Source organism: Leishmania martiniquensis, chromosome 27 (genome assembly GCF_017916325.1).
Source record: "Leishmania martiniquensis isolate LSCM1 chromosome 27, whole genome shotgun sequence".
NCBI lineage: Eukaryota > Euglenozoa > Kinetoplastea > Trypanosomatida > Trypanosomatidae > Leishmania > Leishmania martiniquensis.
Genome location: NC_090162.1, coordinates 321,192 through 344,169, shown reverse-complemented (window position 1 = coordinate 344,169; position 22,978 = coordinate 321,192). Strand labels below are relative to the sequence as shown.

Here is a 22,978-nt window from a genome sequence, read left to right as displayed (position 1 = left end):
GCCCCTTCTGCTCCCCCCTTTCCCCGCTTCTCGCACTCACTTTCCCTCTTCCGTCCTCCTCGCATCCTTCGCGTCGACGGGGATGGCGCACGGGAAGAGGGCAAGCATATGTGTATGTATGTGTGTGTGTCGGGGGAGGGGGGAGTGAAGACGGAGGGAAGAGGGTAACGGTGGCGCTTGAAAAGGGCTGAGTCTACATCCACCTAAATCCTGAAGTGCGTAAGTGGCGATCGGGAGTGGGGGAAGGGGGACGGAGGAGTCAGCGCGCCGTCCCGAGGGTGACCGCATTATGCACATGCACCGAGGAGAAAGCGGCAGAAGGCCGGCAGGAACCAATTAGTAACGAGAAAACGAGGCCAGCAGTCCGTGCCGTCGCTGCGCCCAACTGGTGAGTCACACAACAGCAAAAGAGCCAACTAAACAACAACGAAAGATATGCGGAAAAAAGGGGGAGAGGGGTCGCGTCACTGGTCAGCCGAGCCGCACCGTTTCGTCGTGCCGTGCTCAGCTTTTCTTTGAAGCTTCGGTAGCATGGTTGCTGCCCCTCGAGCCAGCACCGGAGGAGCGAGAACGGAAAGTTGACGCTCCGGGGCCGCTGGTCTTGGAGACTGTGGAGCTTCTTCGGGACGGCACCGACCCCCTCCTGCCTCGTCGCGCCCCGTTCGCTCCGCCTCTAAGGTCGCCCTCTTCGTGGGTATTGATGGACACCAACGACTTTCGTTTCTTCATGCTTCGCGCGTCCTTCTCGGGTTCGAAGCCGAAGGCTTCGGGTGTCAGCTGCGAGAAGAGGGTACTCACGTACTCAGTCGTGAAGAGGGCGGGCCCGCTGCTGCTTCCACGGGAGATGGTAGAGCGCCTGCGACGTCCAGGGGCACCGTGGCTAGTGTTGTTTCCTTCATTGCTCGGTAAACCCTCTAACGTGCTGTTCGAGGAGTATGGACGACCGCCTGACATTGTGGAGCGCCGCGAGCGGCTGTTGGCTTCTGACGCCGTGGACGCCTTCATGTCTGTGCTCATCTGCTCATGCAGCGCATCGAGCACTTCTTCTACGGAAGCGGTGTAGCAGAACGGATGGTGAGCGGCTGCATACGTCTCCACGCCCATGACGCCGCTCTCGTTGGTGCTTTCCTCAATTTTTTTGCAGAAACTTCTTGGAAGAACAGTGTAAAAGAGGTTTGACACGTCTCCAGAGTTACTTCCAACGCTAGTGGAAAGCAGTTCCAGCGGGTGATCGTTGCCGCCACTGCCTGTGATGCTGGCGACCTCTGTCGCGCCGCGGTACTTGCTGAGGCGGCTGACGCCCGCGCTGTGGTGCAGCAGTTGCAGCGCGTAGCGATCCGATGGGCCCAGGTCGCCAAAGTTTGCATCGAAGGCAACTACGCAGAGAAACGGTTGCATAGGGCGGGGTCCACCGAGCAGCTGTAGCAGCTGCGATGTCGTGGTGGAGATGGTGGAGACAAAGTTGTATCTAGAGAGGGGCGCCTTAGCTAGGACGCCAGCGACTGCCTGACCAATCGCATCCGCGCTTGGGCTTGCCTGCGCGTTCGCGAAAACGTGAATGAGAACCTGCTTCAAATCAGCTCCCGCCGCGTTCTTCGTGGCCTTCCCGTCAGGGTCGGCCTTCGTCAACAAGCCCGCTTTCGACTGCCTGCGCGCGCCCGCCGCCGCGACCGAGATGCGGCGGGCGCTGGCGCTGTTTGCTTGTCGCCCAGCTGCACCGAGGGAGCGCTTGCGCGGCGCCGCAGCGACGGCGGCGCTCTTCTCCTCTGAACTACTCGGCACATTGATGATGGAGTGCGCCGCCGGAACAGTGCGCCCGTCTTTCTTCTCGGAGCCCACGGCAGCCGTGGTCTTACTGGCACCCACGGTGGCCACCCTCAGTGCGTGGCCTGCGGGCCCCGTCATGACATCTGCGTAGTCAGCGGTGGATCTCGAGTGCATACGGATGAGTTCCTGCTGAAGGGACCGCATGGCTCTGGAGACAGCCTCCACACTCTGATGTGCCTCCTCGACGGTGCTGCCCAGGTCTCGTATCTCACGATTCAGGCTCGCCTGCTCGAGATGGTAGTCCTTCGCGCGGCTCGCTCGTGTGCCGCGCTGGAAGGCCGGCGAGAACTGGTTCCGGATGACGTTGCCGAACGACTTCACTCGCGCCTCTATCGGCATCTCCACCGCGCCCTGGTCCATGGGGGAGGAGATGCGGTTGTCATGCAGCGTCCCTGACGCCGTCGGCGCGACCGATACGCCGACCAACTCATTATCGAAAATGTCGTTATCCCGCACGGTTGATTCCGACTCGCTTTCCATGCACACCCCCACATTGTTGTCGTAGACATTGCAGTTTTTGATCACCGGGCACGAGCCGGCACGCCCTCCACTGGAGGGCGACACGATGTTGATGCCGTTTTTGCAGTGCGATACGCTGTTGCCGTCAAAGGTGCCTCCTGTGGCGATGAGGAGGCCATCCGTGACGCAGTCCACAATGCTGTTGCGAATGCACAGGAACTCCAGCGCGTCGCGCTTGTGCGATGGGACTGCGTTGATGCCCTTGTAGGCAGACGAGTGCTGCACAACCACCCCTGTAGGGGCCATGATGATGACATTTTCTACCATCCGGCCGCCGTAAGCGATGGCACCACAGTCCACGCTGTCGAGCACCCTGTTCTTAATAAGATCTGTGCGGTTGAATGGCTCGAGCAGCAACCCCGTCACACACTGCGCGACGCGATTGCCTGTCACTATGCCCTCAGCGCCGGGCATGCATTGGACACCAACTTTTCGATGCGCGATGGTATTTAGCTGGGCCAGAATGCGGCCACCCTCTTGAATGACGACTGCCGCCGCCGCCGCGACCTTGGCGCCACCCATGCTGGCCGACGCGTCATGTCCTGCTCCCACGAGGGTAGCGCCATCGCCGTCCGACAAGGTGATGAAGCTGTTCTGCGTAAAGCAGGCAAGGCCACGCGCCTTTCCCACCACACTACCGCAGAAGACGTTGCCGCGAAACGTCGCGTGTCCGTTTCCCATCGCGACCACGTCACCGCCGCCACCCGCCGTGGCGTTCTCCATGAATACACACTTCTCAAAGACCGTCGTCCCCTCCGTCTCGAGCGAGGCACTCACGTCAACGGCACCGCCGGCCTTGTCAGCACTGCCGCCGCCACCGCCGCTGTCTGCTGCGCTGCCCTGGGAGCCACGCACGAGGACGCCAGAGACTTGATGATTTGCAAAGAAACACTTTTCGAAGTGCGCCTTTCGGCCTGCCGACGCGATCGTCGGACACGCAGCGTCACGCACAGCGTCGACGCCGATATCGTTGTTCATGAAAGCGCACGCGTCCACGAGAGGCTCAGTGAAGGGTCCTATAAGTAGCCCCACCGGTAGCCGCGCCTCACTCGTGGCGGTAAGAACACGGGCGTTCTCCGGCAACAACGTCAAGGAGATGTTACACCACTCGAGCAGCAGCGTCTCCTGCGTTGGGTAGCGCGCCGTCGATCCCACACTGGCCACTTCCCACGCCTGGTGCGACCCACGCGCGGGCGCCGCCAGACCATCCGCCGCGTCGCCGTCCCGCCTGTGTTCGCGAAAGACGCACTGGCGAATCTGCGGTCGTGTGCCCATCCCCATCACCTCCATCCCCGCACGTGTGTTGCTGTCGAAAAGATTCCGCTCCAGCGTCGCTACAGCGCCGCTGCAAGCAATGACGCCGACGTGGTTGCGCGTGAACCGGTTCTCGAGAAGGGTGAAGGAGGCGTTGTGCGCGCTCTCGACACGAGACCCGCTTCTGCCGACGAGGAAGACGGGGATGTAGTTGTCGGAGAAGGCATTGCCCAGCACCACCGCCGCACCGCCGTCCTCTTCACTTCTCAAGAAAAGCGCCGCTGTGCCCCGCATGTGTCCACTGAACTCATTGCGGTACACTAGCGGCACTTCCCCTCCGACGCATTCCAGCGAGATGGAGGAGCCTTTGGCCGCTCTAAATGTGTTGAAAAAGATGCGCGTTCGCAGCGAGAGCAAGGCTGCTGCAGCTGGGCACGTGGCGAGGCGAATGTGCTGCTGCTGCACGACGTGGATTCCCACCCCATTCTTCTCAAAGACGTTTCCCTTCCCCACCGTCACACATGCTAGGTGCCCCTCGATGCAGAGGGCGTCGTCGGCGATGTTCGCGAAGCTGTTGCGTTGAAATCGGACACTGTGCGGTCCGAGGTAGCCGCAGAGCCGCACCCCGCTCTTGGCGTCGTGTATCTTATTCTGATCCCAAAGCAGCACACCGGGCGGCGGCAGCTGGAGGAGACTGGCCACAACGGGGACGCCAATCAGGACCTGGGAGGCGTAGTTGGACTCCGATGGGGCGGCGGTCGTGTCCAGTTGCAGCAACGTGCGGTCACCGTCTTGCGTCACGGCAACGAAGCGTGACGTCACGTAGACCTGCGCTTTTTCGTTGCTGAAGAGGTCGTTCTTGCAGAACAAACCGTGCCCGATTTTCTGCTTGATCGCGTGTACGTGAAACGGCAGGGTTACATCCACCCGCGCTGCCTGCTGCACCAGCATCAGCTTGGAGCGAATGCCATCGTACTCAGCGGCGATGCTCTCGTTCAGCACGCTGCGGCTTGGTAGCCGGTCTTCGCACTTCACATTCACCACGTGCACCGCGTACACACCGTATCGACGGTTCTGCGCCACCGTGTTCCCCTCTACCACGACGGTGAAGTCGAGGGTACTGTAGGCGCAGTCTATCACATCCAGGTCGTCGGGAGAGACGGAGACGGCCGCCTCCAACGTTGCGCTGCTTTCTACGGCGTTTACCTTTGGCAAGAGCGCTGCCATACGCTCGCGCTGAAATGGCAGCTGAGCGCTTGCATCCTTTGGAGCGCGTGGCATCAAGCCGACCGCGCTGCTCTCGTCACCATCAGATCGCCGGTGGCGGGAGTTCGCTGACGCCGCAGCGACCGCGGCACCGCTGGCTGAGGCGGATGCCTGCAGCCGATGAAACAGCTCCACACGCATCCCATCTCTGTTGTAACGGATGACGTTGCCGGCGATGTGGGCATAATGGAGGGAGTCTACGCGCTGCCGTTTCTCCTCAGTTGCCAGTCCGCCTGACGAAGAAAGAGAGAGGCTGTGGTGCAAAAAGGACGCAAAGCTGGCGTCGAGGTTCTCAAAGGTGTTCGACGTGGCGACCTGCACAGCGGCGAAAATGCCAGACGCGCAGAGCATCTGTGACGTGAAGAGGGCGCCAGGCTCCACACAAGCGAGAGGCGGTGCCTCACGTTGAACGGAAAAAATGTCCACTGCCGAGCTGCTCGGCACTTCCGCGAACTTGGCGCTGCCAGAGAGTGAGGCGGCCGTCGCCCGCCTCGAGTTCGCCTTTTTCTCCTCTTCCATGTGAAACGATTTGTGCAGAACGGAGTGGTGCTGCAGTACGCCCTTGGTGATCAACACGCCGCTATTCTGGTGCTTGGCGATTCTGTTGCCCTCGATCGTCACCCGACTGCCCCCCTGCACCCACACTCCGATTCCGCCGTCCGCCGTGGACACGTCCACATAGTCCGCCAACGCCACACCGCCAAGCAGCCGCCTGCTCGGCTCTGCGACAGACGCGGCGCTAGAACAGGTTCGCCGCGCCTCGTCGAACAGCGTGGACGGCGCGCAGCCGCTGGCGAGCGTCAAGCCCCCAGAAGAGGCCAAGACCAATTCGGCAAGGTAGCGGAGGGCGTCCGTCATTGTGAAGGCGTGGACCTCAGCAAGCCGAGTCATCTGCTCATACGCGCGGCGACTGGCGCGAAGCAACCTACCTGCCGAGGAGGTGGAGGCCCGCACGTTTTCCTCCACGACACTCACCATCGACTGCGTGAAAAACGACGTGGTAAAGATACACTCGGTGAAGCTGCGCGAGGCGTGCCGACTCGCCTCTGGTCGGCACCAGCCGTTGTTCGATTCGATCGAGCCTTTGGCGATGTACCCCTTCGCTCCGCTGGCCGCGTACACGCCAGCGAGGCCGTTGTCGCAAATGTCGTTCGCGTACGCCGAGACGGCGGAGCCAAAGCGCAGGAGGAGGCCGAAAAAGGTGTTGTGGTGAATCTTGTTGCGCTGCAGATACGGATGGCAGCCGTACCCCGCACCGACGCCGAAACTGCACTCTGTGATGGTGTTCTCAACAAGACTCACCTGCTTGAGCTGACGCTGTCGTTGGTGATCGTCGTTGTCAAGGACTTGCGACGTGCCTAGCAGAACCTCGTACCCGCCGTGAGCGTTCTTGACGAAATGTTCGGTAGACGGCTTCCTCTCTGCGTGCACCTTGTCGAATGCCGAGAGATCCCAGTGCTCAAAGCGGTCGTGGTACACGCCCATGAAGCGATTTCGCCGAATGACGTTGTTCTGGAAGGTGGCGCAGAGTCGATTGCCTCGTGCGACTACGGACCCGCCGACCGCACCGAGATAGGGCGTGGGCGCGTCGTGGAGCGGCTCCCCCGCCGTCGTCTCCATGGGCGAGGACTGGTCAGATTTCCCACTGTCGCCATCCCACGACAGTATGAGGGGGGAGCGGAGCGGACATCCCGAAATGACGCTAAGCAGCAGCACGCCATGCAGTTCGTTTTCTTCGATAGTGTTCTCCGTGAAGGTTGACGTGGAGGAGAGGATGTGTGCATTCATCACCTCCTGATGGGTCACATGAAAAGGGGTCGTTGGACCGCAGAACACGACGACACCTGTCGAGCAGCGACGGACTGTGTTGTTCCTAAACACGCCTTGGCCATTCACGTCAACCAGGATGCCACTGAAGCCGCAGTTCTCGATGCGATTCGCGTCCGTGAAGTCGGGGTGGGCCATGTCGGAGATGTAGACACCCGAGTAGGCGCAATCGCGTATGTGGTTCGCCTTGTAACAGCCATGGCCGCCGCTCGCAAAGCCGAAGCCGTCCATGCACGTGTGTACCTCATTTTTGCTCATCGAGTGAACAGTGGAGTTGTGCGCGACGCACACGCCACACGGAGCCGCGTAGATTGTATTCTCGGTGATGGTCGTCTCGTGCGCGCTGCCGTCGAAGTGATCGAGGAAGATGTTCGCTGCGTCGTGGCCGTGGATACTGTTGGCACGAATGAGCATTAACGTTTGCAGCTGTGCGGAGGAGAAGTGCTGCTTCCCGGGTAGCGGCCGCATCACGGATTTGTGGCTTGTGGCCTCCAACTTGGTCGTCAGCAACGCCTGCGCACGCGCCGCGGCGTACGTCGCGTCACCACGAATGCCGTAGGCGTTGTTCTGGAAGATATCGTTCTGCTCCAAGATGCCATTGGGAAAGGCGTCTAGCAGAACACCTCCGCGCAGGTTGGCAGTTATCGTGTTGCCACGAATAACGCTCAGCGCCGACCGCACCAAAGTCGCCTGCCGCTGCTCCGACGCGTCCGCTATGGTGCGCAGAACACTGGTTTCTGACTTGATCGAAAATGCGCTAGCGCGACGTGCCACCAGACGCGACGCACTGCGCTGCGCAATCGCCGACAACTCCTGGTCGTCCATGTCCACACCATCCACGTACGCGGAGTGAAGCTCGATCACTGCAGAGTCCATCGACGAGCCGAGCTGCACCCCGATGTCGTTCTCCGTCAGGTCGTTCCGCTCAAACAAGCCAACGCTGTCCGGGGCGATGTGCAACCCGCTCATCTGGCAGCCCGTCACTTTGTTGTTGGAAAAGACGGGGTCGGCCTGTCGCTGTGCCAGCACACCGGTACCATAGCAATCTTTGATGAGATTGTGCATGAGCGAGCCCTTGCCTCCATCGGACACGAGGACACCGACCGCCTCCCGGGCAATGGTGTTGTCCCGAAACGTCGGGTTCGACGCGTCCATGATGAACACACCGCACTGGAAGTTCCCGTGAATGCTGTTGCGCAGAAAGTTGCCGCCAGCGCTGCGCGCGCAGACAACGCCGCAGCCAGAGCGTGAGCCGGAGATCACATTGCGCAGAAACTCCGGCTCCGAATACGCACCGATGACCTGCACATTAGCAATCGCGTTCGACGCGATGGTGTTGCGCTCAAAGAAGCCGTGCCCCTCGTTCCACACGACGACACCTCCTTGGGAGCCACCCTCGATGCGATTGGCGCGAAACACCGACGACGCGCCCTCCGCCAGGAGCACGTTTGGCCCGATGTTGTCGAGGATGCGGTTGCCCACGAAGACGCCGAGCGCATTGTTGCACGCTCGCACCCCTGCGCGCGCGTTGGATGTAATGTCGTTGTCTTGCACGTAAGGATCGGCGTCCAGTTCGACGAGGATGCCATCGCCGTTAGCGTTGATAGTGTTGGAAATGACCGTGCAGCGGCTGCATGAGTCTATGTGGATGCCGGCGTCCGTGGAGGAGGTGATGCGGTTGTGTGAGATGAAGGCGTCAGCACCGCCGATGCAGCTCACCTGTGCGTACAGGTTCGCTGCAAGGCTGTTGAAAAGGATCGTCGGCTTACTTCCCTCAGCGACAGCGATGCCACTTTTGCGGTTCTGTGATAGGGCGTTAGCGCAGATGAGGGGCTGGCTGTGCTTGACGACACGGATGCCGGCCCCGACGTGCGCAGTGATGATGTTGCCAACAATGAGGCCGCGGCTCATAGCGGCAAGCTGAATGCCGTCTCGCTTTCCGCTCGACATCTCGTTTCCGATGATGAAAGGATTCGCAAAGTTGGACACCAGGATGCTGGCCCCACGAGAGCGCACGAAGCGGCAGCCGGTGATGAGCGGGTGCGCTGCGCAGTCCACAACCACTGCGTATGTTCCACAGTCCTCAAAAATGCACTCCCCCACCAGTCCGTAGCCTTGGCGCCCAAAGCGAATCGCGCAGACATCGCAGTTGGAGAACTTGGTGTTGATGATGTCGATGCCTTTGTTCCCACGCAGCTGCAACATTTCACGCGGAGGTGGGGTGGCGTCCTGTCGGTGACTGAGCTGGGTGCCCAACATCTCATTCAAGATGTCGGCGAACGGGTTAGCTGAGGTGGCGCTTAGTCCTTGGGTGGCGATCATGGGGGTGCCACCGATAATCCCGAAGGATGGCTGCAGGCATGTTGGATAGGCTTGCAGTGTCATGGTTACCAGCTGCTGGAGGCTCGACCTCAGCTTTTCGAGTGCATACCACTCGCCCTCCACACATACAAGCGGAGTCGTCAGCGACGTCAAAGGCGGGAAGGAGGCCGCGTCCCGTGAGCATGGTGGCGGCGTGCTGCCCTGCAACGGTATCCACGTAAAGGCTTGCCTTGGATTGGGCAGCTCGTCCGCCAGGAACCGATCCGCTCCGCTCAGGCTGCCGCCGTTGACACTGAGGTTAAGGTCGACATCAGCTGGACCACCAATACCAGATGCGCCTCCAGCTACGGCCGCGGCCGCACTTTGCTGCTGGACATACGACGCACGGGTGGTGAAGCACTGTACATCGATTCCGATGCGGCAGCGGTCTAGCACGTTGTCACCTGTGATGCGCAGCGTCTGATGGCCTTGGGCGTAACCGAAGCCGTCCTCCACAAGTGCCAATATGCCGCAGCGCCGTTGGCATCGGATAAGGTTCCCTTTTAGCTGCGCCGTTCCAGGGCCTTCGATCAGCACACCAATCTCACCCTCAATGAACTCGTTCGAGATGATCGTCGGTGCGGCTCCTTGGGTGAGAACGATACCGCACGCGCTCCCCGTAATACTCATTGAGGCCCCGCCAGACGTGCCGCTGCTGGTGTCGCTGGAGATGGATAAGTGGCAGTGTGCAACCTTGACGTGGCTGCATGACGTATATGAAGCTCCATAGTCACGACTAATGGAGCTGACGGCACCGGAGATGTTCATGGCGTCGCCGCCGGTGTTATTGTCAATTGTACACTCCGTCACCGTGAGCTCGCCACGCGTGTCGATGTCGAAGCAGACGTTTCGATGGTTGCGGATCGTGGAAGATTTGATGATGCCGCCACCACTCTCCTGCACCACAATGCCAACGCCGGTGTCGCTTTCTTTGACTGTGCACTCGTCTAGGTGCGCCACGGCGTTGCCGCCAATGAGCACAGAGGTGCAGTGGCAGCGGAAGAGAATCGGGTTTCCTGCGACAGCGACAATGGCAGCGTCAAGCTTGCTGCTACTGCGAGAGGAGACGACGATGCGTTCCATGTAGACATCGATGCCATTCGTTGCGATCGTGATCGTGGATGAGCGCGAGAGTATGTGCGGATCCTCGCCCTCGGAGGCAACCAGCTCCAGCGGCATTTGAATAGCGATGGACTCATGGTAATCCCCGCCCGTCAACTCGATGCGATCATACGGCTTTGCGAGAGCTATAGCGTCAGCGATGGACCGATGCGACGCGTTCTTGGCGTGGGCGTTGACGATGATCGTACGCACCTTCTTCTTCTGCCATGAACTGTACCGCTGCACAACGGCGTAGCCAGCTTCTTCATGCATTGCATCACTGTACATACAGCAGCCGTTCCGTACTCCTGTAGGTACGATGAACAATGATGGGAAGAAGGGGCTGGCTCCGGATGACGCTACTACACAGGACGAGTTAATCCGTGCGCGCGTCGCGCCTGGTCTCCGGCGCTGGAGAAAGAGGGGGGAGGGATGCGCCTTTGCAGTGAAGCGGACGGAGGTGCCCTGCCACGGCTATCTGGCCGTAACACTGCCAGGCAACCAGGTTCGAACGGATACAGCTGAGAAAATTGCCGCTATGGGTCAGAACGTCGCTGGATCTCAGTAAACAGCTACACGAAAAAAGAATTGCGGAGCCGCAAAGAAGCCGCCGAGGCACTACTTGCCAGCGTCTGTCAGACACCAAGACAGCGCGACGGAGGATGAGGGGAGTCGGTAAGTCAAGTGGCGCACCGAAGGGTCGTGAGGGTTGCAATGGAGAAGGGGTCAGCTGCTTGAAATCGATTACGATTCACACGTGTATCACCGTCAATCTGTTCGACGAAGAAAACACAGCGGAAGAGGTACGACTCATGCAGCGTAGGGCAACCACCCACCCATCAAATTTCCCGCTGGCGCGCACGCCCTGTCCCTTTCCACACACACCAACTCAGAAGCCCCACAGCAGCTGAGATCCTCTACGCTAACGAACCGCTCAGGTGAGCGAGGTAAACCAGCCACACCAACACTTCAGCGACCAATAAGGCGCGTCCTTTTTTGCCGGCTATCGGGCACTCTTGTACAGCTCCGCAGAAGCAACGGAGTGGGGAAAAAGATGAAAAAGACAGGGGAGCGGGCGAAAGAGAACGAGAGAGTGAGAGAGGGGATCAACGTCGACGCAGCGGCCAACACCGGTGCAACAGCGGGAAGCCCAGAAATGGGGCGCAGGAGGGAAAGAGGAGGGAGGGAGGGATGAAGGGGGAGGGTCAGCAGTGGGCAATGCAGGCCCACTCACGCAACTCAAGACTGCCAAGACGAGAAAGAGCGAGGCAAGGGGGAGGGGAGGAAGTACGTTACATCAAGCAGAGACACGGAGAGTATGCCCGCCCGGGACATACACAAGAAAGGCCTCAGAAGGTTTCTGTAAGGGGGAGGGGAAGAGGGAGTCGACGCACACACACACACACACAGGCAAACACAGAGGGAAGAGAACGCACTCGTAAACGCACGTCACGCGAAGCAGTGTAGGCAAGACGAACTCACAAAGCCCCAGTATAACGAGAAGAAGAGAAGCAGGGGAGAGGCGAGTGATGTATGCGTGTAGCAGCTGGTAATGGACGCGCGAGGGGTGAGGTGGGGGTGGGAAGGAAGTGGGAAGAGAGAGAGAAAAGAGTTGGGGGATGGGGAGCACAAGGCAGATGAGCCAAACAACAAATACAGAGCAAAAACGCGCACTTCTCGCACTGAAGAAAGGGACTCTGGCGAGAAACCCTATCAGCTCATCTAAAACACAAACAAAAAAAGGAGGGAGAGGGAGCCGGGGAGGAGGGAGTATATATATACGAAGCTGTGAGTGAGTGTGTGTGTGTGTGTAAAGATGTACCGATCGGCACGCGTCGGTGACGAACACGAGTGGGGGTGGGGTGGACAGGTGTATGTGTATGGGTGAGGTCGAAATGAGAGACAAAGTCGATGGGCACCTCCGAGCGCACCTTGACGACCTTATACGATGGATGGCTCTTGCACAGGGACTTTTCGGGTGGCTTACGTTTGATTGTCATTCACTTGTCTGCTACGCTGCGGCCGCTTGGGGAGAGGGCAAAGAGGCAGGGGCGTCGCACGGCAGGAAACGAGCGGGGAAAGGGAGGAGTCGCGAGGGGGTGGAATGCTGGTAAAGCTGTTTCTCTGGATCCAAGACGCGCTGGAGACGTAGACAGCGTCGGCGGTCATCACGCGCCTACCCCTGCACCATGTGCATAGTGGGAGGGCGTGACAGATGTGCCGGCTTGGCGCCAAAGAAGAGGTGGCGCCAGCAGAGGAACTCCTGGTTGGATGGCACGGCGATCGGTAGAAGAAGGTATCGCCTTCAAGCGCACAGGGCAACCGAAACAGGCCTCTTCATATGGGGGGAGCACTCGTATTGCTGCTGAAAAAGCGCTGCAGCGGCGCGTCCTTTTTCTTTCCTTTCGCTCTACGCCCCAGCGATGGGGTGCCTCTGCCACCCTGAAGCACACGCAACTCCTCCTTACCTCTCTCCCCATATCCACGCGCGCAGGACGAGTGTGAGGGAGCACTGTGGGCAGTCGAAGAAGGAGAAGGGTGTGGGGAAGGGGCTGCAGCGGCGGCAGCAGTATATATAGATATATATACGTATATATGTCTGTGTATGTAAAAAGTAATGCAAAGTGGTCACCGTATTGTACATACGTACGACAGAGGACAAGGGGAGGGCTGAGCAACGAAACGGGTGACGTCGGCAACGCTGTCACGCGAGTTTCAAACGTCTACTTGAGGTGTCGCACGGAGGACGACGGAGATGCAGAACACACGCACGGCCCCGAAGGCTGCTCGTCATCCAGCAACTCATGCTCCTGCTCACTCGCCAACTCATTTGATCCACTTTGCGCCCAATCAGCTTTTTCCGCTGCAGCGTCACGGCCTTCAGGGCCACCGTCAGCACCTCCGCGCTCTCGGAGCCCAAGCGCCGCGGCCTGGGCATCCACTGCCGTTGTGGGGAAGGCAGAGTCTGACAGCGAAGACTCTCTCGCCCGCTCTTTCCGCCTCCGTCTTGGCGCATTCTCTGAGAAAGAGTTTCCGGCGCTCACGCAACGACCGCACAAACGTAAAAAAAAAGTCTGGAGAGCTGCCGCTCCCTTCCGCCCTCCTCGTGGAGAGGAGTGCTTGCCGTTTTGAGCTAATCGGTACAGGGCCCATGCCTCTGACGCGGAGACCCCTCAAACTGCCGAGTTTCCTCTCAGGGGATAGCGCAGTGGTCCGTTACCACAGTGATCGTGGCCCCCCCGCGGGGACGGCATCCCGCCTGCGTCGAACCTCTTGTGACATGCAGCTGACTGCACGGTGCGTGCTTTGAGCGGGATGCCGTGGCGGCGAAACACAAAGTCGGGCTCTGTGATAGTAGCTGAGTCACTCCGCCACTGGGGCTGAATCGCTGAATCAACGCTTCTGCATACCCATCTGACACCCCGCTTCGCCATGAGAGGACTGCTTCCTTTCCTGTCCGCGATGCATCTGTCCCGATCATGAGGTCGCACACACACTATTGCATCCATCGGTGCGGCTGCAAGAGAAGGGGTACTGCCCCTCATCATCTCTCGATTAGCCACCGACTCCATCTGGCGAGGGCTAGGTTAAACTGACCCAGACATGAAGGGGCGGGGAGGCTGGCCCTCTTATCGCTGTCTAGCCCCTTGTCGACCTGTGTAGGTGCACACCCCGGCATTCTGCTGTGAGAAAGCAAGTGCTGGCCGGACGTCTCCTCGCTATCCGCATCCTTTACAAGCACGATGAGTACGACTAGACTGATGAGCGGCTTCGTCAGATGCCTCTGCCTTTTTTTTTGGAGGTCAAATTTCGACGTTGCAGTACCCCTCACTGCGTTCTGTCCACGTCTGCAGCGGCGCTTTGCTGACGGCGGCCACGAGGGCCTCGCCTGGTGTGGATGCCCGCGGGTTCGAAACCTGAATTCGTGTCCGACATTTTGTTGACGGCAGCGGCAAAGCATGGCCCTCCTGACTAGTGTAAGCTGCCAGCAAGACGATGCTGATGGAGATCAGATGATGGACAAGTCGATGCTGGAGTATGGGGGTCCAACATCCTACCTTTTACCCGTAATTCCTCACTTTGCGACCGCGCTCCAGACAATGCGCCGTGCCCGCCAGCGCCTTGTCTGGGGCGCTGATGACGGACTCCCACGAGCGAAAGCTGCTGCGCCCTTTGCCTGAAAGGGTGGGGGTATCGCAGAAGACAGCCGATACCGCTGACAGAATACACTGCGCCTTCGCCAGAATCCCCCGAGAATCGACTGTCGTCAGAGCTCAGGCGATTGGCAGCAGACGCTCTTTTGCCATTCGTTCGTTCGGGTTCGAGGCGTGTGCTCTCAGCTCGTCAATCCCTCCGCTGCTGACGGTTTGGGTGATGGCGCGAGGCTGATGTATTTAGCCTCATGTGCACATAATGACAGGCTCGCCCCCGCGCCGTGCGCTACCGCGTGCTTGGGCACGATGATGGGCTCTTGCCAGTTCTGTCTCTCGGCCTTCTCGGTGCATCTGTTACATCACTGCAGTGGCTCTAGGCTCACCGCCACTGGACTGTGGCGCCACCGTGGACCGCTGCTCGAGTGCACGAATGCGCTGATTTCGCGCATACATAGAGGCCTTATCCCATAGGCTGACCACTGACCGCTTCTCCAGTTAGATGGCGTCACGAGTGTTAAAGCGGACCATCGTCGACAGCACTGCGTCACTTGGGCTGCTCAAGCTGTATGAAAAGAGGTGTGTGTGGGGGGGAGGGAGCGCTGCTCCCCGTATCACTGACATGGGAGTCTAGTGATCTTCTGCCATGCAAGACACGTGCGGCCCTCCCTCAGTTCTTACAGCTCAGCTGATGTTTGCATAATGCCAAAGGTGCTCCGGTCTTCGTTTCGTCCTGCTTTCCCGGGGAATACGTGCCACTGGTTCGTCCGTCATACGTCTATCTGCGATGAGGTGCATAACCATTTCACGTCGATGCCCTCTTTGGTTGCCGCGACGCTGAGAGGGCTGCTGCTGAGGCGCCTCTTCCTTCAATCTCGCTCTGCGCGGGGCTCGTTTTCTACTGTGCCATTCCCCCCCTCCCCCCGCTCACCCCGTCTCTTCCCCTCGCGGCAAGAGATCGAGTGAGAGGAGGGAGGGGGAGTACAGGGAAGCATTCGCCTTCTTATTGTAGCCGATTCTCTCTCTCTGTATGTGTGTGTGTGTAAGTGCGTGCGCCCCTGCGTCTTCAGCTTTGATTGCCCTTTCCCTTGTAACGGTGATGACTATTCATGAGAGACAGAGAGATGTGGGCTGAACGTTTTCTCGCATAGCCGGCACGCCGTCTGCCGCCGACGGAAGAACGGAAGCGCGGGGGAAGAACGGTCAATACTGAGCGAGGTGTGTGTGTGTGTGCGTGTACCGTTGCCACTGAGACATGGTGCGAGTAAAAAGGGGACATGGAAAGAGTCGCAGCAGGCTATGCAGGCTCAGAGAACGTTCGCCGCAGTATAGGACGGTATGTTGCGACCCTGCCATGGACCCTTCGCTAGAGTCGGTTCTTTCATCCACAGTCGACACTAGCCGGCCCTGCAGACGCTTAGCAACGCGTCCAAGCAATTCCTTCTTTGTCATCAGTAGACGAAGGTTGAGAGCATAAAGACGAGGGGAGCGACGGAGGAGGTGCATGGCACGTGTATGCCACCCACCCAACCCATCTTAAAAGAGTTGCCCTCCGGTGCAGAAGGCGGTCCGACACAATAGAGAAAAACAGCCGTTGTACGGCGCACGAGTCCACTCTCATCGGAAGCACTTTGGGTCCATGAGGTGCCCACTTTATGCTTTACGAGAGCTTCTTCGTAAGCCCGCCGCTCCTCTGGAGGGCCTGCAGCTCGCTGCAGCCACCAATGAACTCGCCGTTGATGAAGATCGCCGGCACTGTCTCATGTCCGTACTTGGAGAAAATCTCCTTGCGGAGGTCCTCGCCGTTCGGCATCTGGTCACACTCGTAAACGCGAAGATCCTTCGCAAGAGGCTTGAGGAGTTCCTTTGCGCGAACGCAAAAGGGGCAGGTCACCCAGGAGAACACCACCACCTTATTCGCGGCGATGAGCTCAGCAACAGTGGCCGACATGGCGGGCGAGAGGCGGTAAAGGGAGGGAGTGAGGGAGGATGGAGCTGAAACGAAAACAGAGCGAGCGAAGCCACACGGATGTGAAGGCACGAGAGGGGAAGTGGGAGGGAAAGTGTGGAAGGTACCGGTGGGAATGGGAGCTGTAGGCAGAAGGGAGCGGCGGCAAGAACGAAGGAAGTGGCGGGTCGACTAGGGAGCTCTTGAGGCAAACCCAACTCGGAGAGAGGGGAGCGAGAGAACAGTTCATACATATATGCATACATATTTGTGTGTGTAGCAGCGGAGAGGGGGGGGAATCGCTGACGGGAGAGGACGTACGAGCGTCCTTCAGGGGAGGCAAGGGAGAGCGACACGTCACGGGAGCTGTGTAAGGCGCCTTGCACAGCGTGTCGCTGCAACAAAAGTGAGCGCGCAAGGCAAAGGAGACGGCTGTGAGACTCTCACTCGAGGCGGGGGACGCCGCGGCCGAGTCAAGCACGGGACACGTCGTCACCAGCACCGTCCTGCCTCGCATGTGCGGTCACCCTACTCGAGGAGTAACCGCTTCATCGGAATGTTAATCGTTTTGATCTCACTTCTTCTCTTTTAGCCGACGATGTGACTCAGTAGCGAGAGAGAGAAAGGAAAAGGCGGTGCCACGGCGGCTGCGGCTGAAACGAAGGCTAGCCGTCTGCATTGCACCCTCCCTACTCTTTCCCCCACATCCGCATCGCTCACTCTCTGCGCGCGGCCCGTGATGCTATGAGCGAGGAATTCAAAAGCTCCAGCTCGTGCACCGATCACACACCCGGAGGACTCGCAGGAGAAGACACGCTCACCTACACTTTTGCATCACCGCCGCACAGTTGCACGCAGAGTCCTCTCCAGGAACTAGAGAGGGGCCTGTGTCCTGCGCTCACATGGACACGTGAAGCGCCAAAAAAGTGTCGAGTGCTGACTGGTCCTCCACCTTATCACGCAGCAAACTCAGCGCCTCTGCCTTGTTGGCAAGGTGATTTTCCCGAAGATAGATCGTGTCGAAGACGCACGGCTGAGAACGCTCGGCGAGACACTCTCGCACCGTGTGCAAAACGCAAGCCAGTTCGCGCGTACTTAGACCAGCGTGGTTGAGATGTATACGCCGCAGTGATGACAAGTGCGACACTAGCGTGCGAAACGCATCGCACCAGTCATCCTCGGAGGGATGAGCCTGAACGGTTCCGCGTGCCTGGGCACCCAGGGGGTTGTTTGTGAGGCCAAGGGTGTCAAGGTTCGGAGGCAGGTCTCCCCCGCCCTGTCGTTGGGACGCGCTGGACATGAAGAGGAGTCCGGCGGCGGTTATCTTATTTGACGCGAGCAGGAGGCGGCGAAGGCCGCGAAGATGCAGAAGAAGACCGCTACAGAGCAGCTGCACTCCGTCATCGCCCACCTCATTGCACTCAAGGTCTAGCGTCGTGAGGCTGACACACGCAGGCGGCGGCACTAATTGTGTCGTCAGGTTCCACAGGCGCTGAGGAGCGAGGACAATGTCCGCTAGCGAGACCGCGCCGGTCGCGCCGTGGTCCTTTGTGCAGAGATTGTCCGCCCGCAGCCCGCAGTGGCGCAGCTCTATCCCCGTCACTGACCTCAGCGCGGAGGCTGTCGACGCAGACATACTTTCGTTGGCGGCCGCGTCTTCTTGTTGCTGCGGCGTGCGCTCGAGTTGCTGCAAGACAGAAGACAGGGCAGCCAACACGCGGGCAGGCCACGTCTCGTCCAGTGATACAGCGTTTTCACTCTGTTGTGAAGAGGTCGTGCCCGCTCTGTCGCGATGCCGTTTGCAACTCTTCATCGCGGCGCGTGCGCGCAACGGCATGCCGCTGACCTTGAGGCAGAATCCGCGCGGCGTTGCCTGTTGCTGAGCAAGTCGCTGGTGCTTTTCCATGTCACGCCGCAGCGACGCGCGCATGATGTCCTCCAGGTGTGACGCCATCACTGCTGAGAGATCGAGAGAGGAGCGGCGGCGAAGGCAAGGATAAACCCCTGCGATGAAGAGGGAGGGACACAGAAGCGGGCAAGTGAATCTCGAGGAGACGGAGAAGAGAGCTCAGTCCGCTTACACCCATACGCATATATGCGTTTCCTGACATTGAATGACAGGGCGGCAGCAAAAGCCCTCACAGCGGTGCTCACAGCCTGAAGGCACGCCTGAGAATTTCTGCCGTCGCGCGTTGGACGCGTGCAACGACGATACGCTTTCCTTTCGCCGCTTGGACTTGTGTGCTGCTTCACCTTCGCTCATCACCCTCCCCGGAGTTGCGAAAGGGAGGGAAGGACTCTCTCAGACCCGCGTGGACCCCTGAAACAGCGGCGCGGATTCATTTCGTTGATTACTTGCTACGATGCCCTCACTCTACACACAGTGAAGGTGACGCCTCCGTCCCTCCCCCCCATGGCAGACAGGCGCGCCCAGTAATGATGTGTGCAAATGTGTGTGTGAGTGTGTGTGGAGGAGGAATAAGGGTAAAAGAGAGTGCAGTATTGGCTCGTCACGCTACCAAGCCTACATGCACGATAGCATTCACCTCACACACACACGCAGATACACGCACGGCGTCACTTGTTAGCACGTTTAGTTGTCTTCATCCTGGTACCTCGCAACTCGCCGTGAACGGCCGCGACGAAGGGGCGGCAGAAGCTTGCGATAGTGCTCCGAGTTACCTTCCATCACCTCCGCGTTGCTGATGGATATGCCAGAGCGCCGCATCACCTCCTCGACGTACTCGTCATCGTACGCTTCGCTCGCCTCCGACTCTTCTGTGACCGCGCTCTCTTCGTCCTCCATGAATTTCTCGCACACAGCTACGTAGTCCGTCGTGGACGCCGCGTACGCCATCACCGGTGCCTCGATGCACAAACCGACTGTGATACCGGCGCAAACGCCTAACATGCGATAGTTGAAGTACTCGCCGAGGGTGAACGCGAGCGGGACGCCCACTCCCCAGAGGCTCGTCAGGAGAATCACCGCGCCCACGTAGTTCCTACCCATGCCGCTGAAAATGCCCTGAAACGCAAACTGCACCGCATCGCACACGTGGAAGACAGGAAGTAGAAAGAGCACCTCGCGCGCCAGCGCCAGCGTGCTGCCTTGGGTGCCGAAGAGTGACATGAGCTGGTCGAAGAACATCACCAGCAGCGCGGAGTCGAAAAGGCCCATGGCAAACGTGGTACAAATCGCTATAGCCGCGAAGTCCTTGGCGCAGGCCGGCTCATAGGCACCGATGCAGCGGCCGATGTTTGCACATGCACTGGCACTGAGGCCTCCAGGGATGGAGGCGAAGATGAACAGGCAGTTCATAATGCTGGACCAGGCGGCGCCGTCCATTTCGCCAAAGCGAGCACACATGAGGACCGTGACGTCGAAAGACGACGCCTCGGCGGCGACGAAGATTGCGCTGGGAATGGCGAGCTTCATGTACTCCTTGACGTGTGTCCAATCCAATGCCTCCGTTGGGCGCCACCTTCCCAGCGTGATGCGCGTCTCGGGTTTGAAGACGGTGACGACCATGACTACCGCCAGCTGGAGCCACGCCGTGATGGCCATCCCCACCATTGTGTAGCGCACTCCCATCGGTGTTAGCTTTAGCTGCAGGAACGGCGTCACGAGCACGCCAGCGGTGAGTGCGATCATTGGGATGTGCGGCTGCATCTGGTTGTTGAGGAATTTATTCACGGCAATGAACAGCACCATGGGAATAAGGTACAGCGGGGAGTAGAGGAGAAACTGTTCCGCCTCCTGCGCCAGTGCCTCTCCGTAGAGGGGGACGAGAATGCCGTGAAAGAAGTAGATACACACGCAGAGCGGCAGCAAAATGATGAGGTTGATGAGAGCTCCGCGCTGCAGCGCCAGCCCCATTTCCGGGCTCAAGGGGTCTCGCCCGTACTCGTGCGAGCAGAGGGTGTCGAGCGCGAAGGTCAGGCCAATCATCGGGTAGATGATTAGGATGCTGATGAGGAAGAAGCCAACGGATGCACCGGTTAGCTGACGTGGGCCAAGGTAGCTGCCGACAAAGGCCAGCGGCATCGCGGATATGGAGAAGGTGAAGCAGATGGAGACGGCCGCTGGCATTGCCAGGTAGAGGAGATCCATGGCGGCGCCACACCACGAGAAGCTTTCCTGAAACTCGACATTCTCATCCTCATCTCCCCCCGACACGGTGGTGGCGTCATCGACCACGTTGTCCTCTGCATCGGAGTTGATGTGCACACAACGGGGTACTTCGGCTCTTGTCGACCTTTCACTCTTCGCTGCCGATAGCACCAACGGTGTGTGGTCTGGAACCGGAATAACGTTCCCAGCGTAGGTGATTACTCGCGCATTCGAGTAGGAGCCGCTCGGCATGCGCACTTTGCGCTCCTCGAAAGCGCGCAGCGCGCGCAGGGCGCGGGCGATGGTAGCGGGGGATAGCGGCTGCCTCTTCTCCTGCTCAGCCCTGCGGTCGCGCATGAGCTGCACCGCCAGCAGATCCGGCGACGATTCCCGAAACTCCATCTTCGCCACCCCCTCGGTCGATGAGTTGACGCTACGGATGGTGCGTCGCAGACGTCCCGCAGCGGCGTTCGTGTCCACGCCGTGATGCTCGCCAAGTCGGGCGTCAGTGCTGACAGAGCGACGCGGTAGCACAATCAACTCCTCTTCGAAGCTCCAATCTTTTGGGGGTGACAACGCACGCAAGTAGCTCCCTTCACGCGAGTCCACGCCAGCTGCTGAGGAGAGACCGGCGCTATTCTTCATGGCCGACACGGCCGGGGCGACGATGAGGGAGATGGGGGTCGGCCGGCGCGGTGCGGCCGACGTGTTACGCGATATTGATGGACGTCTCATTAACGGACCAAGCGACGGCCTATTGGTCGCCATCTGCTGCGCTCGGTTGGGAACGGTGAACACGGAGCCGTGCGCAGAGGTGAAGCTGCCGTGGAAAAAGTTTTGCTTTGCCTTCTCAGCGAGCCATGCCGACTGCTGTGCAACGCTGCGCTGCCGTGAATGCTTGCGAACGTGCACCACACACGATAGGGTCTCGGGCATCGATGCGGAGCGGACCATACCAAATCTACTCTCCCGCATCGTGCCGTAGTTGCGCTGCCGATGAGGGGACGCGTGACGCGGCCTCGCCGAGCCCTCGAACAGGAGCGCTGATGCGGCATTTTCTCGTCCAAGGGAGAAAGTGCGCGATGCAGCATCGTCGCACCTCTGTGCCGTGAAGGATGTGTTCGAATTACTGGGGAAGCTCATCAGCGCGAGCGGCTCGCCGACCCCTAACCCTTATTCGTTTGTGCCGCGAGCTTACAGCGTCTTCGCACTTGCTGCTGTGCGCGCGCGCATGCAGAAAGGAGGTGGAGGGGGGGACGCCGAGGAAGAGACGGATGGAGGGGCGGAGGCGATGCTGCTGCTGTGAGAAATAGACTGCAGGTGCAGCAGCTGCGGGAAGGCCTTCGGATGAGGTGCGTTTTGGTATAGAATAGGAGAGAGAGGGGCTGGGGGCGCACGCACACACAGACCGACGAAGGGGCAGGAAAGTGGCGAAATCACGACGCGAAATGTAAGCAGCGGCGAGAAAAGAAAAAACATATAAGGAAGCAGACGCGGGACAGCAGCGGGGCCGGCACAGTGACGAAATGCGTCGCCCCACTGAGAAAAGGAGAGTAACAGCAGAGGAAGGCGGGCGACGCCAGAAGGGAGGAAAGGTGCTGGAGGGGGGCCTGGGTGACAGTGGTGGACGCGGAAGGCGAACGAGATGGAGAGGAGTGAGAGAGGGGAGGGGGGGGTGGCGATTGGGGTTGTGAGAGCCTCCCCTCCGCATTGAACACAGGATGTCAGGAAAGGGTCGCACAGTGAGCACGACGGCGCGGAGTGTGTGCCATGAAAACCAGAGATGTGAGGGAAGCATGCAGTGTTGGCGAAAAGGTACACCAACACAGTGGCGTAAGAGTGGAACAGCCACAAGGAATAGACAGGCAGACCCCAGGCGTGGGGGGGGGAGAAAAAGAAAGGAGAGGGGAGGGGGGCGACGCGGGCGCGCATGCGGAACAGGGGATGAGATGAGCGGCAGAACAAGAACATCAAAAAGGAGAAGCACTTTTACACTCACGCAGTCGAGGTGCCCTACGCCGAGATCAAAACAGACCCTCTCACTCTCTGATAGCCTCAACGACCGAGCCAACGTGGTGAGGGCGTATGTCGGTGCTCAATATTGACGTATACGTATTCCTAACCGAACGCGGAGCCTGGTCTGCTGTTACCCAAAAGAGAAAAAAGCAGCGGCTGCCGTGGAGATCTCTGACGTCTGAGAAGCGACGCACAGATCCAAGGGCACGTGCGCGTAGAAGGAGAGGGGGAGGAGAGCGCGTGCGGTGGACGCGAGTGGTGCGACTACGCGTATTGACCAAAGAAAGCACATACCGTGCGAAAAGAATGCGAGGACCGACGGGTGAAAAGCCCCACCGAGGCGGGCGCGCAAGATGCGGCCACCGACACCCTCGCGGGTTTGTTGAGATGCTGAGAAGCTCTAACAGATGGCAGCTGCCGTGGTGGGAACAGGATGAGGAGGGATGGGTGCGTGGCACAAAGGAGGCGTGGGCGTGGGCCTCCAGCGAACAACAAAAAGGGACGAAACAGAAGACGGCGGGCCCTGCTGCGAGAGGGAGAGTAAGGCGCAGGTGCGATCGAGGAGACGTGAGGGAGGCGGCAAAGAGAAGAGTTGGC

At 59.5% G+C, this 22,978-nt stretch overlaps 5 protein-coding genes across 5 annotated transcripts; all 5 read right to left on the bottom strand.

Moving 5' to 3' along the window:
• Window positions 1-504: 504 nt before the first annotated feature.
• LSCM1_03426 (uncharacterized protein) lies at window positions 505-10,428 on the bottom strand (the record flags this gene model as incomplete). The annotated part of the gene is made up of 1 exon (XM_067320968.1): window positions 505-10,428. One exon carries the CDS (start codon window positions 10,426-10,428, stop codon window positions 505-507), a length of 9,924 nt encoding a protein of 3,307 aa, XP_067177578.1.
• A 2,920-nt stretch (window positions 10,429-13,348) lies between these two features.
• Window positions 13,349-13,636, bottom strand: LSCM1_03425 (uncharacterized protein; the record flags this gene model as incomplete). The annotated part of the gene is made up of 1 exon (XM_067320967.1): window positions 13,349-13,636. One exon carries the CDS (start codon window positions 13,634-13,636, stop codon window positions 13,349-13,351), a length of 288 nt encoding a protein of 95 aa, XP_067177577.1.
• A 2,330-nt stretch (window positions 13,637-15,966) lies between these two features.
• Window positions 15,967-16,257, bottom strand: LSCM1_03424 (uncharacterized protein; the record flags this gene model as incomplete). The annotated part of the gene is made up of 1 exon (XM_067320966.1): window positions 15,967-16,257. The coding sequence occupies one exon, from the start codon at window positions 16,255-16,257 to the stop codon at window positions 15,967-15,969; it is 291 nt and encodes a 96-aa protein (XP_067177576.1).
• An 895-nt stretch (window positions 16,258-17,152) lies between these two features.
• LSCM1_03423 (uncharacterized protein) lies at window positions 17,153-18,208 on the bottom strand (the record flags this gene model as incomplete). The annotated part of the gene is made up of 1 exon (XM_067320965.1): window positions 17,153-18,208. The coding sequence occupies one exon, from the start codon at window positions 18,206-18,208 to the stop codon at window positions 17,153-17,155; it is 1,056 nt and encodes a 351-aa protein (XP_067177575.1).
• Window positions 18,209-18,847: 639 nt separating this feature from the next.
• Window positions 18,848-21,508, bottom strand: LSCM1_03422 (uncharacterized protein; the record flags this gene model as incomplete). The annotated part of the gene is made up of 1 exon (XM_067320964.1): window positions 18,848-21,508. The coding sequence occupies one exon, from the start codon at window positions 21,506-21,508 to the stop codon at window positions 18,848-18,850; it is 2,661 nt and encodes an 886-aa protein (XP_067177574.1).
• Between the last annotated feature and the right edge of the window lie 1,470 nt (window positions 21,509-22,978).